This window comes from Tribolium castaneum, chromosome 1 (assembly GCF_031307605.1).
Source record: "Tribolium castaneum strain GA2 chromosome 1, icTriCast1.1, whole genome shotgun sequence".
In the NCBI taxonomy this organism is placed as follows: Eukaryota; Metazoa; Arthropoda; class Insecta; order Coleoptera; family Tenebrionidae; genus Tribolium; species Tribolium castaneum.
In genome coordinates, this window is record NC_087394.1 from 31,339,465 (window position 1) to 31,354,875 (window position 15,411).

Genomic DNA, 15,411 nt, shown 5'->3' on the forward strand with positions numbered 1-15,411 from the left:
AAAAGTTTACTACCGTTGTCAGGATTAATAAAAATTAAACACCGCGCTATATTTTATATTTTAATAAAAATAAAATACAAAATAAAAAATCTCGTTGCATATTTTTGTCAAAAAATTAATTTTTATATAAACTCAAAAATTGCTTGTCTTGGGGCAGCTGCAGCCAGTTGTCCTCCGAATATTTCGTGTTTTTCTGCTCAACGACGTGAAAAGTGTAGGCGTGCCGCGACTTTTCCGACTTGTTGGGCTCGCTGAAGTGGACAACTTGGCCGTGTATGAGGACACAAGTGCCTAAAATTATAAATTGTTCAACTGTTTATTGTAGCAACGTTTTCTTTGTACACCATTAAGTTTTATTATGATTACCCCAATTATTGTGATTTATTGCAGACAGGCTGTAGTCTTTCTGACGAACCGATCAGGTCACAGTTATTGTAAGAGTTGCTTATCTTAAACACCATCGTCTGTTGTAAAATTTTATGGTGTACAAAAAAAAAGTTACTACAATACAATAGGGTCCAACCTTTCTTGACTGGCACCGCTGTAAATCCACTTTTTTGGTAATACGGCGGTGGCGACGTGTAGATCAACAAATCATTAGAGTTTTTGTCTGGATTTCTGATGTATCGCCTGTGGACCCCGCTTTTGTGCGACCCTTTGGAAAACCAGAGACACCCATTTTCCAGCGTGGCGTCCTCTAGTGCTATCCAAAAACCGACCACCTTGACCGGCTCTGTGTGCAAGTAGGACGCATCCTGATGAGCAATAACTGAAAAATAAAAGGGTGATTCATATTTGGCAAACGTACAAAAATTGTGTTGTAATCACCTTCACTGCCCAAGCCAGGATTTTTGAAAATGTACATGCTTTGGACCACCACCGGGTCCTCGAATCCCAGCTGGAAACAGCACTCTTTCACTCGCTCATCTAAAGTAATTCTTCGAAAAACGGGATTTAGTTCGTGTAATGCGTGACCGATTTTGTTTAAAGACAGTTCAGGTTTGACTTTTAGTTCGCCGTTTGGGCCCAGAGCGTCCGCTTCGTAGAAGTAACTGATTTTATCGGCACTGTCTAAAAAATATTTATCTTTATCCTGAAACAATTCTGTGTTACTTTGGTGTTTTAATTAACTGGTCATTGGTGCCATGAACCAGGCCTTTCATGCGTGAAAATTGTACCTGCAAGATATTTGAATCTGCCGAGCTAAAAACAGCCCTTTTGGACTCCTCTGGCATATTTTCTACCAAATTATCGCATTCTGCCCTAAGTTCGTTTATTTCCGTCTCTGATAAGAAGTCTTCAAGAACAACATAGCCATCCTTTTCGAACTGAAACAAACATTTATTCAACACTGTGATAAGATATTTGGAAAGTTTATTGGAAAAAATGTTTTACAAGAGGTCAGATAAAGCTATTTTTGCTTTTGAAACAAAGGCTTTTTTCGAAATACGTGGCGTCGGAGAATTTTATTTACCTGATGCACCTCCCACGTAGTTTCAACACTGCAGATATTTTAAGCTGCAATTACACATCGTTCAAAACTATCACATTATAAATGCCATAGTCAATTGTGATTTTAACCAAGCGATAAAACATATCTGAATCTGACCTTTCCATTATTAATAATACTGTCGTTACAATAAATACATTTTAAAAAGTCTTGAATATATTAACTGCCCACTTACCTGCTGTTTTATGTTCCACATGTCTGGAATATTTTCACACTTTATCAACCGATATTAATACACACTTTCGTCTCGATTTAGTTCATTCAACAAACTAGTTACGATCTCTGAATAATTAAATAGTGGTGGTCTCGTTTTGAAATTATGAACCGCTATAAGCCGAGCGATTCTTAACGCATGCGTTTCTGTTTTGTGTGTAAGCTGGGGGTGAGCAGTGATTTTTAAATTTAGATTTTTGTGTTCAAAATTTTCAAATCTGCCCTTTTTACAAATAACAAATAATTATTTTTGTAATTGCAATATTTTAATTATTGAGCGATTTCAAATAAATAATTAAATTAAAAAAAACATTTCAGGTTTTAACTAATATAATGCAGTTTGTTATCTCTCAAATAAAACTTGAAAGTCGCGCAGTAATAGCGTCATAAAATTTACATCATACAATTACATTAAATCTTATCTGAGACAAACGGTTCGCTGATAAATACCACCGTTGTATAATTTTTTAACACTTTCGTCAGTCCAGTCGTAGCCTTCGCATAGTAAGTATCGAACTGCATTAAAAATATCGATGATTTTGTAATCATGTGTTTAATAGGAACTTTGTGGGTTGACTGCTGATCTCGTCGAACTATTTCTCCTCTGATTTATATTTGTTTGTGATTTTTTTGGATTTCATCCAATTTTTTTGGTGAAAAGGTAAAAAATAACACACTTTAATAAAAACAAATTTATTGACTTGCTACGCACAAAACCACGGAACAAAATATACAAATTATAAAAACATAATTGTTACAACAGGTAAGTAATATAAGATACGTAACAAAGGTAAGTAACAAACAATAAATTAAAAAGTGTACAAAAGAGACCATAATACATACAATTGGTAAGTAAATTAATTCGAGGAACCAAAATACTGATAACTTGTTAGTAAATTGCGCTAATAAATAACTTTACAAGATATCACAATAATTTAATTTTTTTGTAAAAAATCTAAATTTTTTAATGCCCTGTTCGATTCTCTAAAAGAATTCCCAAGTTAACGACAAGAACCACAAGTAAACGCAGAATAACCTTTCGTGATTGGTGAAGGTTAACTCGAGGACAGTCGGGAAACAATAATACTTAAGTAATAAAAGGATTAAATAAATTCGTCTGTAACTTAAGCCGGCTTAAGTTATGATCCCTGAGCCTGGTTTTTTAAATTTCGTCATTCTTTTACTAAAATCGTATCTTAATATTCAAGACTTATCGGAAACATCAATGTTTGTCCAAATGTGGGTCAAGGAAGACGATAATTTGGTGGAATTTACCACTGATGTGTCCGATTAGGGCAGGGATTTAAGTAGCTATCACAAAATGTTTGCACAATCCAACGTTAAGTAACGCGTAAATGCGTATTTTTCGTTGCTTAAGGCTGAATTGGTCGCTTCGTCCATGCTGTTATTCGACTAAGGTCATTTCTTGCTGATCGTCATAGAGAGCACTAAAGGCCTCGGAAGGCGACGTGTAACGAGCCTCATAATCTAACAAAAACAACAAAAAATGAAATAAAATAATGTTAATAAAGTTTAGTTTTATTTACGTTATTGACAATAAAAGTTAAGTTAATACTTGTCGATTGTTACCCTTTTGTTCTAATAAGTAAATGAGCCAATTAAACCCGACTTGTTCATTTCAACCCAACTGAAGCCTTGTTATTACCTGATCGTTTGATCAAAAATTGAACACCAGCATGCAACAAACATGTTATAAGGGCTCCGATGCCGAACAGTCTGAAGGTCCAAGGGCCGCTGTAGGCGTCGTAAATGAGGCCACCCACGAAACTTCCCAACGAGACGCCCACGCCCTCGAAGATGGCGCCCACCAGGCCCTTCACAACAAAAAGTCTTATGTAATTTGTTGACAACGGGATTTAAAGTCCAATTCGTGTAATGCATGCATTAATGTTAAGGAAAAGTTAGTGAGATTATTTGTTTTGAGTGTCATTGTTAGACAAATTAATGATTAAGCGGCTATAAGTACCTACTCATCAAGTCATCAACAATCCACTCGGGTTTAATTTAAATAACAAAAGATGATTGTCGTTTGTTATCAATTAAAAAAGTAATTACTGGAAGAACGAACGTATTCTAATATAGCACAGCCATTATTTTCAAATTTAGATTTTGTGCCTAAATTGTTTAATATTCAACCAAAATTAACCAAACAACATTCGAATTAAAGATTAAAAGTTTTTTTATTTGCAAAATGTGAAAAATAAATTGCATAACCAATCACAAGATTTATAAAAAATATTAAAAAAATATTGAAGTTGTGGAAATTTCATCCATTGTCTTTCTTTTTCATAATTTATCTAATATGCCATTGTTACAACGTGTAGATCTTTGTTTTTGTACAAAAATCTGAAATTTTCTTAATTGGAGAAACTTTATCGAATTTTAAATCGACCGCGCTCTCTCAAACTTCACAAATCAACCAATGAAATCTGGTTGCCATGACAACATGACATCATGCGTAAGTGCAACGTGTTTGCAAGCGCGAGCGTCCTTTCGTTTTTTCAAGTTTTAAAACCGTGTTTTTCGTGTGTTCAGTGCCAAAAAGACTGAAATCGACTTTTTAATGGAAATATGACGATTGCAGATCATCATAACGAGCTGGAATCTGCTTTTGAAAACGACAAGATGGACTTTCAGGTTAGTTGTTTTTTAGTTCAAATAAGTTCGTTTCTGCTTCAAACGAATGCAAAATATACAGTAAATGCCGTCCCTAAACATGCAGAAAAGCGGAGTTTTCATGTATCTCATGTAAATTTGGGACGGCCGGCAAAAAATGATTCTAGAGACGCAGGGCCGTATTTCGATTTTTGAGGCCCCAGAGCCATCTTACACAGAGCTTCCACTTATGTAAAGGGTACTTAGCGGTTCTTGAAATAATCACGAAAAACGGTTTTGTTTTACTTCTTACCTTTCCTTGTTGGAATAATTAAGTCAAGTAAAAACTGCGCAGAATGCTCAGTAATTGACAAACTTTAACATTTTGAGTTAGTTATTACTTATTAGCTGATTCTTTATCAAATCAGCAGTAAAACAAGAATTCCGGGTGGCCCCACAACAAGTCACTCAAGTTTAAACGTTTGGACTCACTTTACTCAAAAAGCTCATACAGGTTATTTTTATCCAAGGGGGCCTCTTAAATGTATTCTGTATGTTTGTGCTACTTCAACCTTTAAGCAGAGGTCACACATAATTTTTATTTTAATGATGGCTTCTTTTCAGTGAGCCCCTTGTATTTAATTATGGCTTTATGTAACTTTCAAGCCTTCGGTTATAAAATGAAAAAAAATTCATTTATCGCAAAGTGTTCGAGAGCTGTGCCTTTTTTAAATCTTTGCAAATAAATATTCGGACAAAAATTAGGTGTTTGACGTTCAGTGTCCCAACTCTCCAAATATAGACTCTGATTTTACTCAATTTGCTAAACCGAATTCAAGGGTGCAATAAAAATGAGTGGTTACCGTTTAAAATTGCAAAGTTTGTGGCAATTTTTTCCTAGTTGAATTAAGAAGGTCAATTTGGGTCCTTTACAAAAGTTCAAAGCTACACTAGAAGTTGATAAGTGTCTACTGTAGGCTAAGGTGACCAAAGGTCCTGATTTATCCAGGACAGGTTTAGGTTTTTACAGTTTCGTCCTATTTTATGTTCATGTCCTAATTTGTCCTAATTTTATCCAGACAGACCCAAATTACTCGGTTTAAGATTTTTAAGTTGCCACGAAGATAAAATTTCCTGATTTTTTGGCTTCATTTTTTTCTGGAATAAAAATTGACGAAAATTTTCGAAAAATTACTGAAATCAAAAAAAAAATCCAAAAATTCCAGTTAACGAAAAAAACCCTTCATTTTCCATCGATTTGTCCATCTTAAGGACAGGTTTCCCAAGAATTCTAGCTTCTAAACCCAACTCACAAATTTTAGTGTTGAGTTGGATAGAACTCCATAAAAATTTTGCAAAAAGCAAAAAATGCAAAGGTAGCCACAAATGTAACAAGCACCAAGAAGCTTTTTTTCATGTTTTATGTCAGTATTTTACACTCGGTAATATTATTATTGATGTCCTAATTTTGAATTTCTTGAAGTTGGTCACCTTACTGTAGGATAGTAAAGAATGAACCTGTATAGTGTACTTTTTTATTTAATCTTTTTTTATTTATTTAACAAAAACGCCAAATTTTTTGAAAAAATTAATTAATAACAAATAAAAAAGTCAATACGTAAAGAGTTTCCCGTTCAACATAAGACCATCAGGTTTTTTGATAAATTTATTATTTGTTTTGGTCCTTTACGAAGGTTCAAAGGTACGTTGGAAGTTAAAAAGTTTCTATTGTAGGGCTGGACAGAATTACCCCGTACCGTGAATTTTTTTATTAAAATTATAAATAGAAAAAATCCATCACATTTTCTATGTTTATGGGCTTATAAAAAAATTAACAGCTTTTAAAACTTATTCTGCATTGATTTGATTCTTCAGACAAATCGTGTGAGAACTAATCATTCAAAAGCATAAGAGCTTTTTTACAGATGAAGTCTACGATGTGCTTTGAAAACATTAATTGTAGTGCAGTTTCAACTACAAAACTTAAGACGTTTTTTCACGAGAAATATTATTTCCCGTTCGTTCGTGAATCAACTGTGATAGTGTTAGTGTTCTTAGTGAAAGCAGTGGAAGTTTATGTTCACAAAAAACCTACCTGCATTGTCGCTTCAGTCCCTGGTGGCGCTGCAACACTGGCATAACTCGTCATGCAGGCATAAAACAGCCCAAAAGTCAACCCGTTGAGAAACTCAATCGGTAAAAACCACCACGGATTAGTTATAACCGAATAGAGAATAAATCTGATCCCAATGACCAGAAGAACCAACGACATTGCATTTATGTGTCCAATACGTTTCAAAATCTTCCCCGACCAGAAGAAAAACGGCATTTCTCCAGCCAGTGTCTGAATAGCCTGAACGATCCCTTCAAGAGTCTTGATCCACTCTTGCGAATCGCAACCTTGATTTTTGGCAAGATCTTCGATCAGGAAGAAGAGGAACTGCCACATGAGGGCTGTGCACATCCCTACAGCTATGCACCAAACTAGGAAAACTACAATGCGGAATTCGACCAACAAACGGCCCACATCTTTGAGAATACTGGTGGACTGCTTCGTTTGAGCATTCTAATAAAACAAATTAATCAAATCGGTGTTACCACAGGAAATAGTACTCACTTTCAGGTTACTAGAAACAGCGAAATCTAGTAGTAAAAAGGCAAAAGAGAGATAAAAGGCAGACTCAAAATTCTTCTTTGAGGAACCTTCACTCAGAGAGTCCACCATAAGGCCCGCTATAACGCTGAATATTCCCCAACCTAGGGCCCCAAACAGGCGTTGGTAGCCGTACCGATTGGGTTTATCGCCTAGAAAAAATAAAATGTTTGGGGCCTTCATAAATTATTTCCTTACCCAGCAGTTGGAAACAGATGGCATCTCCAACACTAACAACTACAGCTTGCCCCACCCAACCAAAAATCATGAGTATGAGAAAAATCCAAAATTGTGATTTACTGTAAACATCTTCATCACTCACTGCAGTTTGAGTGACCATACTGTTCAGAGTGTAGTCATCACAAGTGATGTCACAAACCGTCGAAATGTGGCACTCTTTCCCACAGGGACATAAAGCTTTGGTGGTTTTACCACTGTCCAGTTCCACATATTTAAAACCGAAATAAGTGGCATTGTTGATCCTGATTGTTTTTTCCCGAATTACGAACGCAGTGAATTCGAAATTATCAGGATGGTAGTTCTGGTATTCCGTCGCGTTCCAGTACTGGACAACCACTTTCCAAAACTGCTCCTCCATTGGACAGTTCATCTACGATTTAATAGCGTAATAAAAACTGGCCAATTGCATTAATCGTAATTTACTCGACACGTAACGTTTCCGGGTGTTTTCTGGAACTGGTCCACGAGACAGTCGTCAATTTCGACTTTAGTGAGCGGTGAAGTATCAAAAACTGCGTCACCGTCGCACGCAAAATGGACTTTTTGGTCTTTGGGGATTTCAGGTGAAAAATTGATGGCTAGAAAAGCGGCAGCTGTTAGTAGCTGAGCGGCCAGAAACATCAGTTTTTGGCAACGGAACCGGTCAGCTATCGCACCCACAATCGGTTTTGCAAGCATGCCACTTATTGGCAAAATTGTGTAAATTAGTCCTACGATTGTTGCGGAAAAACCGAGCTGTCGTGCGTATGTGGAGAGGAACGGTTGGACCGGGCCGGTCCCTTAAAAAAATGGGATTAAAAAAATAATTTATAAAAAAAAATAACAAAAAAATATGCAAATTATATTCAAATTTTAGAATTTTCTACGAAATGAGGGGTTTCTAAATTCCAGTTTGACTACTCTTTCTTTATTGCATATGTACCTAGTAAAAAAGTTCCGTCATGTCTGTCAAGCTATCGGTTTTCTTTTGGTTTTAATATCGTGGTTTATATTTATACCTAAGGTAATGAAAAGTACTTATGATAATAATTATCAGTAAGCATTGTTTTTGATATTCGTACTATAATTAGAAGTAATATTCTTTCGCTCCTTTAGACGAATTTAAAAACTGTTTTACCCAACTGGGATTTTGAAAGCTATTTTTGGCTCGAGTTGTTGATGCTCTTATTAGGACACCAAATTTTGATAGTATTGTGAAGATATTTTATGCGTGATATTTTTGCGAATAAAAATACTAAAACATGCCCAAAGAAAAAATTTCAAATGCGGTTTTCTCAAAAATTCAACACCTCCAAGAACGCTCCCTTTAATCTGAAGGATGATTTTAGTGTTAAACGGTGTGATAACTAATCAGCAGCTGCATATTGCGTCATAAAAACGAATAATCATGAGCTAGGTTTATTCAACAGATTGCATTTGAATACTCAAAGGTTTAATAAACAAAAATGCAAATATCAGTGACGTGATAACACCGTATGGCCCGAATCGTATCAGTCATTTTATTTTTATTATTGAAATTAAACAGTAACATGGATCTGTGTGTACGTATGAGTTAAAAAATTTCATCATAATTCATGCGGACAGATTTATATCAAAAACAGAAGGATTTGTGAAAATTGTCTTTTGTGTCTTCTGTAGACTTGTGGTTTAATTTATTACAATAAAATACACTGTTTTAACCATCAAATTGCTCCAATAATTCTTATCTCTTGAGAAAATTAAAACAATAAGTCATTAAGGCATGCACATTAATTTTACAACTTACAACACATTATTATAGTATATTATAACATTAAAAATACATGCAAAACAAATTGTCTTTTAATTTTCATCAGTATTGACTATTTTTTGTTGTAAAACGTAATCTAAGCATAGAATTTTAGCGTAATTGCAAAACCAAAAAATGTAAATTCTGCAATAAAGTTACAAACGTGTAACAATTTAAATAAGTCATTCGTATTTTTATAAAGTTTATGGAAGGTCTTTTATTCATAACACAATATTGCAACACATTACATACGTAAATATGCAGATGGCTTATATAAATTTAAAAATATTTCAGTATTACAACAATTATGGGGGTATCGTAATTATTAAGAGTTCGTTATTTTGTAATCATATCATACAATAAAAGAAGATAACGTTGTATAACAATAGTCGCATAAAACTGTACTCTCCAATAAACAATGGCATTGTAATTAAGAAACCGAAACTATTGATGAGAGTACCAAAGTCCAAAAAACTTTTGTTATTAATTTTGAGTTTGTACTTGAACACCTACCTGCATTAAAAAGAAAATAATGCGCTTTCATAGGAAGCAAATCTTTATTCACTCGGTCCAACATTTTCGAATTCTTATTTTTTCTGGGCCTAAAACACGACGATAGTTAACAATTATTAATATCCACCTGAGCCACTCAAAATACCTGTTTGAATGTCTTTTCAAGTACCAAACATTAAATGGGTATATGTTAATTTTTTTAAACGGAGGTCTGAATTAATAGGACTTCGAAAGTGAGTGCCTTATCACTAAAATATTTAAATTATAACATGCATTCACTTGTGTAACGTGAGAACTGACGGTAAAATGACACGATAAATGGATTGTGGTTAGGGTACAGGGACGCATTTAGGTTATGTGATCCGTCACGTGTCAAATCTTGACATTTCTTCAATCATCCCAAAATAGAAATAGTGATTTTTTTCATTTATTAAATAACAAAACGATAAATACAAAATTATTTCATCTTTTTCAACTTTAACAAGTGATTCCTTAACGCAATTTGCTTGTCTTTGAAGCTGCGTTTTCCCTTCCTTTGCATTTTGTGTTTGACCATTTGGTAGTTTTTCGTCTTCCTCTTCTCCCGGTTTGTTTTCGAGCAGTGAATGTTCATTCTTCCGTCCTTGTAGCCAAACTTCTCTCGATCCACTTGGCCCGCTTTAACACTTTCAATCCTTGTCTGTTTATCATGCTTTCGTTTTTTGTATATGTTTTCAATATCACCCAATTTGACAAGTTCGGACGCCCCACTCACTTTAACTTCTTCGATTTTCCGCTTTGTTCCCTTCTTAGGGCCCTGGACCTGTTTTCTGATGTTGGCCATGTCAATTTTCTTGAAGTCTTCATCAGTTAGGATGCGGTCGATGGTGACTTTGTGCGCCAGCTCTCTTTTGGAAGACTTGGCTTTCAATATTTTGCGTTCCGGTGATTCGCTTTTTTCTTCTTCTTCTTTTTCCTCCTCTTCTTCACTGCAATTGTCTTCACTTTCGCCTTCTTCATCAGAAGAGTGTTTAATATCAACCCATTCCTCATCATCAGAACCAGATTCTGAATTAATCTCAACCTCCTTGTCATCTTCTTTCAAAAGCACTTCAGCCCCTGGTACATAATCCTTGGCATCAACTTGTCCATAAGTTATGGACCCAAGTTCTTCAGTTGCTTCAGTAGGGCGCCCCCTGTCTTTCTTATGCAGTAACTCAGGCCTTGTATTTCTGAATAAGTGGATGAGAGATTTTGCGGCCATCATGACAGCGCGATCTCTGTAGTTTTTATACATTGCCAAGTCACGCAGTAGGTCTTCATTCATCGCAAGAGGACACCTAGAGCATATCTCACGCACTGCATTCAGTCCTATAGCCATAACATCCGAGGAATTTCTTTCAGTAATAAAATTGTTGGCTAAAGTTTTCAAAACAGGCTCTATAACGTCTGGAGGGACCAACTCATGACTTGCTTGTGCCGCAAATTGTAATATTCTTGTCACTTCACGCTGATGCGGTTGGAGAAATCTCTGAATGTACGGGTAATAACTGAACAAAAACAACTGATGCAAGCCAATGAGCCGTGATATAACATCGAGTGTTAAAATTTTGATTTCAAATCGTTTATTTGTTGTTTCCATCTGGTTGAAGAGTTTTTCCGCCATACCTATCACAAATATCGTTTTTTTAAATAAAAAATGTAAATAAATTGTTCACCTTGTGGGTCATGGATCAAATGTAAAGCAGAAAAATTAAAAACTGGCGCTGCTGATTTCTTCTTGTAAGCCTTTGATGCCAATTTTTTTACTTTACTCAACTGTTTTTCCCTTTTTCTTGTCTTTTTGTTGACTTTGTTGGCCATCATCACTTCTTTGGGGTCTATTTCTTCATCAGAATCGGAGTCTGAATCTTTCTCGTCAGAGTCCTTCCCTAGGAAAAACTTCATGGAAGCTACCATTACCTAGAGTAGCAAAACATAGTTTGTGGGCAATAAAATTATTTCACTTACTTTTGTGAATTTTGAGAAACAACCTGACGCAATAACGTTCACTGTTTTGGCATCATTCCAAACGTTCTTCTTGTAAAGTTCAATCATGATATCGACTGACATTTTCGCAGCCCTTGAATTAGTGTCCTTCAGCATTGTAAACATAAAATTCTGTAAGGTTGTGTTCAACTTGGCATTTTTATGTTTCGCGTTCAAGTTCTTGATATCTGTGATGATATGAGTTTCCAAGAACGACCTCAAGGCCTTGTCTTGGCACCTCAGAAGCTTGAAAAATAATTCCAGTAGGTCAGTGGGGGCTAACAAATTCTTGTTACGGAGGAGGATAAGAGCCCGGCAAAAAGTCATTCTCATGGTGGCGTTTAAAACTGTGCTATTTTTTTCCAACAAATCGATCAGCTGTTGGGGAAAGTTGATGAGTTCCTTGGGGTAACAGTGCGACACTTGTGCCATGAACATGACCAGGTCGTCCAAAGTTTTGTTAGTTTGGTCGGGGCTTAACTCAAAAACTTGAATTGTGTTTTGGAAATGTTGATACTGTTGTGTGAATTCTTCATGGTATGAGGCGGGGTCTCGTTTGATGAGATTTTGCAGCTGGGGGAGGTTTTCAGGCAGCTGGTTATTGTGTCTTCGGACCATTTTCGCAATTTTATAACACGTGCAATTGAGGTTATAACACCTAACCTAAAAAACGAGCCTAACACTAGCACCAACATAACAAAATCTAAAAACTTTACTTGTAGATAAATTACGTGAACGAATTTTTTTATTCAGGCTCACAATTCTTATAGCGACATTTCCTCGTTATTCTTGAAACTTTGTTTTAGTTAGATTTTAATAAAAGGCCTTAGATTTGGGATCAAAAAGTTAGGAGTAATTTTGTAATGCTGCATGCCTGGCTTTTTGACATTTGACAGAAATGGCGCACATGTTTTCTGTTTTGTATACAAATGATAATTTTTTAGTATTTGATTTAAAAAATGTCTCTTATCAAGTTATTTAATTTACAAAGTGTTGGTCTTTTGAGCAAAAAAGTGTTGAACTTAAGTGTGCATACCAGGAAATTCAATGACGTTCCGTTTGAAGACATTCCAGAAGTGTCCTCAACCTTGATAAAAAGGGTTCTCAATAAAACAAAAATAAGTTTCAATGAGGGTTTTACGTGCTTTATAATTGCGTGTCCGTTTTGTACGAAACGAGCAAAAAGCAATATTCACAAGTTATACATTAATAAAACCACAGGTTTGTCTGGTTTCAAGTCGTCTTGTTTACTGTTCAAGTCATTGTAGGAATGTTTATGTGTTCATCGTGTAAGTTCACTGGACAGTGGAATTTCCTAGACCATCATTTTAATTCAAAAAAGGAGAAAAGTAAAAAGGTTCAAGAAATTTGTAACGTGATGGATCATCAAGAGAAATTAGCAGAATCTTTAAAACAAGTCAGGGAATCGAGTGATTTACTGGTTAATAGCGATAAGTTTGAAAAGATCCTTAATAAGTTTAAGCTCCCAGTAAGATTTTTGTTGTAAATTGAAGTGAAATGATTTGTCCTCTTTCAGAAAATTTCAAGTGAATCTATTAAAAACCTAGATGTAAGGATAGATAAGCCACTACAGAATCTCTTTTTTCCGTTAGAAAACGTTGAGTGTGAAACAGTGGGGTACAGGAAAATTAATTACCAAAACGGGGATGATCTGATAATTCCTCACATAATGTATGGGGGTTTAATTGTGGGGAAAGCATTAAAAAATAGGGAAGCTGCCATATTAGTACCAAATATATCCGATTTTTTAATTCTTTTGGATTCCAAAATAACTCTAAACGTCGTTTGTTTGCCAAATGGCGTAAACAGTTTATCTCAGTATGTTTTACCAACTTTGGAAAGATTCCAAAAACTCATTCTTTGGTTTGGTAACGATTTAAAATCATGGGACTCTGCAAGGCATTTTGCAAAAAAATTGGGCGAAAGGAGGTGCTTTTTTGTCAGGTTGGTGCCACTCGAGGGGGAAGTCCCTGCCTTAAATATATTTTTTGTTAGATGTATTTCAATGTCTAATTTATTCTTGACAATACGGTATTTAATTAATCAGTAAATAGAAAAAAATGCGCACAAAATTTCGAAGTGACTTTTCCCTCGCTTACACTCATCATTTCACTGATGTTTGAATAAAAAATTGTAGACCAAACGAAAAACAACTATTGCCACACCTTGTTGAAGGCCAGGACTTCAAATCAATTGTTAATTCAGCTCAGCCTATATGGCACAAGTCTATAACAAACTTTGCCAATTTGAGGAAAGATGTTTTCTCTGATTTGCAAAACATTGATAAGGTTTGTATTATTCGCTTTTAGTTTTTCGTACGGAGAACTAAATACTAGGAGGTGAAACGAGATGCAAAATAACTTAACTTCTAAACTCAAAAATTTAGCGTGGTGGAGTAAAAATGAGGACCCTTCGAGTTTAAGACTATTGGCTTTAAATTATTTTAAATTCAACTAATTCACTCACAAGAGCGTTTGGCATCAAATGAGAAAAACCGACAACTAGAATTTTCACGACAGACTTTTAATATTATTAAAAATTTGTGCTTGGTCATATTTTTCAAAATGCTGCGAATACAAGTAATGATTCAAGAAAAACGTAACAAAGAAAGTTGTAAGAATAAAATTTGCCACAAAAGTCTGAGGGACCATATCTCTATCTTTGACGATTTAGGCTCAAAAGAGATTCATTACTTACAGTTTGAAGCAACGTTTTGAAAAATATGGGGCGATGCTGTGGTAAAAATGTGAATTTTCTTTTTCTATATGTTTTGTTTTTTTTGCGTTGCCTCGTGCCTGTAATTTCTTGTTTGCCTTTTGCTCACCATTTAAATACAGCAATTTTTTTTATTTATTAAAACGCTATCAGAAATAAAAAGAACGGGAACGTTTTATTTTTACGTCGTGCCGTGTTATTTGTGACAATTTGAACTTCAGATTGAGGGAGTAAAGTGGAAGCGGTTTCCCGCTTTGAATAAAATACTGCGGGGACACCGCAGGGGCGAACTGACTGTGATAACCGGACCTACAGGTTGTGGTAAAACGACTTTCATAAGCGAATATTCCCTAGATTTGGCAATGCAAGGTGTATGTACTTATAATCTTTGGTGTTGTTTACTTGAGCTTCTGGCTTCAGGTGAATACGTTGTGGGGCAGCTTTGAGATACGCAATGTTCGTTTAGCTAGGACGATGTTGCAGCAGTTTGCTGGGTTTCCTCTTGATGAAAATTTGTCCCAATTTGACTCTTTGGCCGACAAATTTGAGCTTTTGCCCATATATTTTATGACCTTTCATGGCCAACAAACGATAAAAGTTGTGATGGACGCGGTGGAACATGCTACCTATGTGCATGATATCGCCCATGTTATTATTGATAATGTCCAGTTCATGATGGGAATCACTGAAGATTCAAGACATATGGACCGGTTTTGGACGCAGGATGTTATAATTGCGGCTTTTCGCAGCTTCGCTACCAGAAAAAATTGCCACGTTACGTTGGTAATCCATCCCAGGAAAGAAAGGGATGAGGAGAATCTCACCACAAATTCCATTTTTGGAGGCGCCAAAGCGTCACAAGAAGCCGATAATGTGTTTATCATCCAAGATAAAAGACTGACGTCCACAAGAGGCAAAAAATACTTACAAGTTTGTCAAATTTGTTGCTATTTTCCTCTAGTGTAAACACTTTCTTGCAGATTTGTAAAAACAGATACAGTGGTGATTTAGGTGTGATGCCTTTGGATTTCGATAAGGCAGGTTTAAGCTACGCATCAAAGAAAAAAGTCAAAAGTACTGACAATATCGAAGAAACTACAAATTGATTTTTGTAATAAATCATTTCGTAAAGAACGTAGTTTGAATTTCGCGCCC

At 35.5% G+C, this 15,411-nt stretch overlaps 4 protein-coding genes and 1 long non-coding RNA gene across 6 annotated transcripts; 2 read left to right on the forward strand and 3 right to left on the reverse strand.

Annotated features, from left to right (window-relative positions):
• Positions 1-47: 47 nt before the first annotated feature.
• Positions 48-2,308, reverse strand: Phyhd1 (Phytanoyl-CoA dioxygenase domain containing 1). Of its 2 annotated transcripts, none has more exons than XM_965485.5 (5): positions 1,686-2,308; positions 1,179-1,328; positions 829-1,093; positions 524-769; positions 48-291 (listed from the first exon to the last, which is right to left on the reverse strand). In XM_965485.5, the coding sequence occupies exons 1-5, from the start codon at positions 1,704-1,706 to the stop codon at positions 116-118; spliced, it is 858 nt and encodes a 285-aa protein (XP_970578.1). In that variant the 5' UTR covers positions 1,707-2,308; the 3' UTR covers positions 48-115. The 2 variants fall into 2 exon arrangements, with proteins under 2 accessions (XP_970578.1, XP_064213313.1); XM_064357243.1 differs by lacking the exon at positions 1,686-2,308 and adding an exon at positions 1,475-1,615.
• Positions 2,127-2,648, forward strand: LOC107397513 (uncharacterized). The gene is made up of 2 exons (XR_001574596.2): positions 2,127-2,227; positions 2,284-2,648. It is a non-coding gene; the product is annotated as an uncharacterized LOC107397513 (long non-coding RNA).
• Sugb (Sugar baby) lies at positions 2,401-9,838 on the reverse strand. Its single transcript, XM_965410.4, has 8 exons — positions 9,659-9,838; positions 9,514-9,602; positions 7,656-8,011; positions 7,191-7,602; positions 6,957-7,144; positions 6,435-6,905; positions 3,390-3,558; positions 2,401-3,211 (listed from the first exon to the last, which is right to left on the reverse strand). The coding sequence occupies exons 2-8, from the start codon at positions 9,575-9,577 to the stop codon at positions 3,129-3,131; spliced, it is 1,743 nt and encodes a 580-aa protein (XP_970503.2). The 5' UTR covers positions 9,578-9,602; positions 9,659-9,838; the 3' UTR covers positions 2,401-3,128.
• An 86-nt stretch (positions 9,839-9,924) lies between these two features.
• Positions 9,925-12,178, reverse strand: Mys45A (Mystery 45A). The gene is made up of 3 exons (XM_965340.4): positions 11,503-12,178; positions 11,211-11,454; positions 9,925-11,160 (listed from the first exon to the last, which is right to left on the reverse strand). Exons 1-3 carry the CDS (start codon positions 12,136-12,138, stop codon positions 9,971-9,973), a joined length of 2,070 nt encoding a protein of 689 aa, XP_970433.1. The 5' UTR covers positions 12,139-12,178; the 3' UTR covers positions 9,925-9,970.
• A 202-nt stretch (positions 12,179-12,380) lies between these two features.
• mtDNA-helicase (mitochondrial DNA helicase) lies at positions 12,381-15,390 on the forward strand. The gene is made up of 7 exons (XM_965273.5): positions 12,381-12,741; positions 12,789-13,009; positions 13,058-13,485; positions 13,679-13,829; positions 14,478-14,627; positions 14,677-15,186; positions 15,237-15,390. Exons 1-7 carry the CDS (start codon positions 12,480-12,482, stop codon positions 15,360-15,362), a joined length of 1,848 nt encoding a protein of 615 aa, XP_970366.3. The 5' UTR covers positions 12,381-12,479; the 3' UTR covers positions 15,363-15,390.
• Positions 15,391-15,411: the final 21 nt, after the last annotated feature.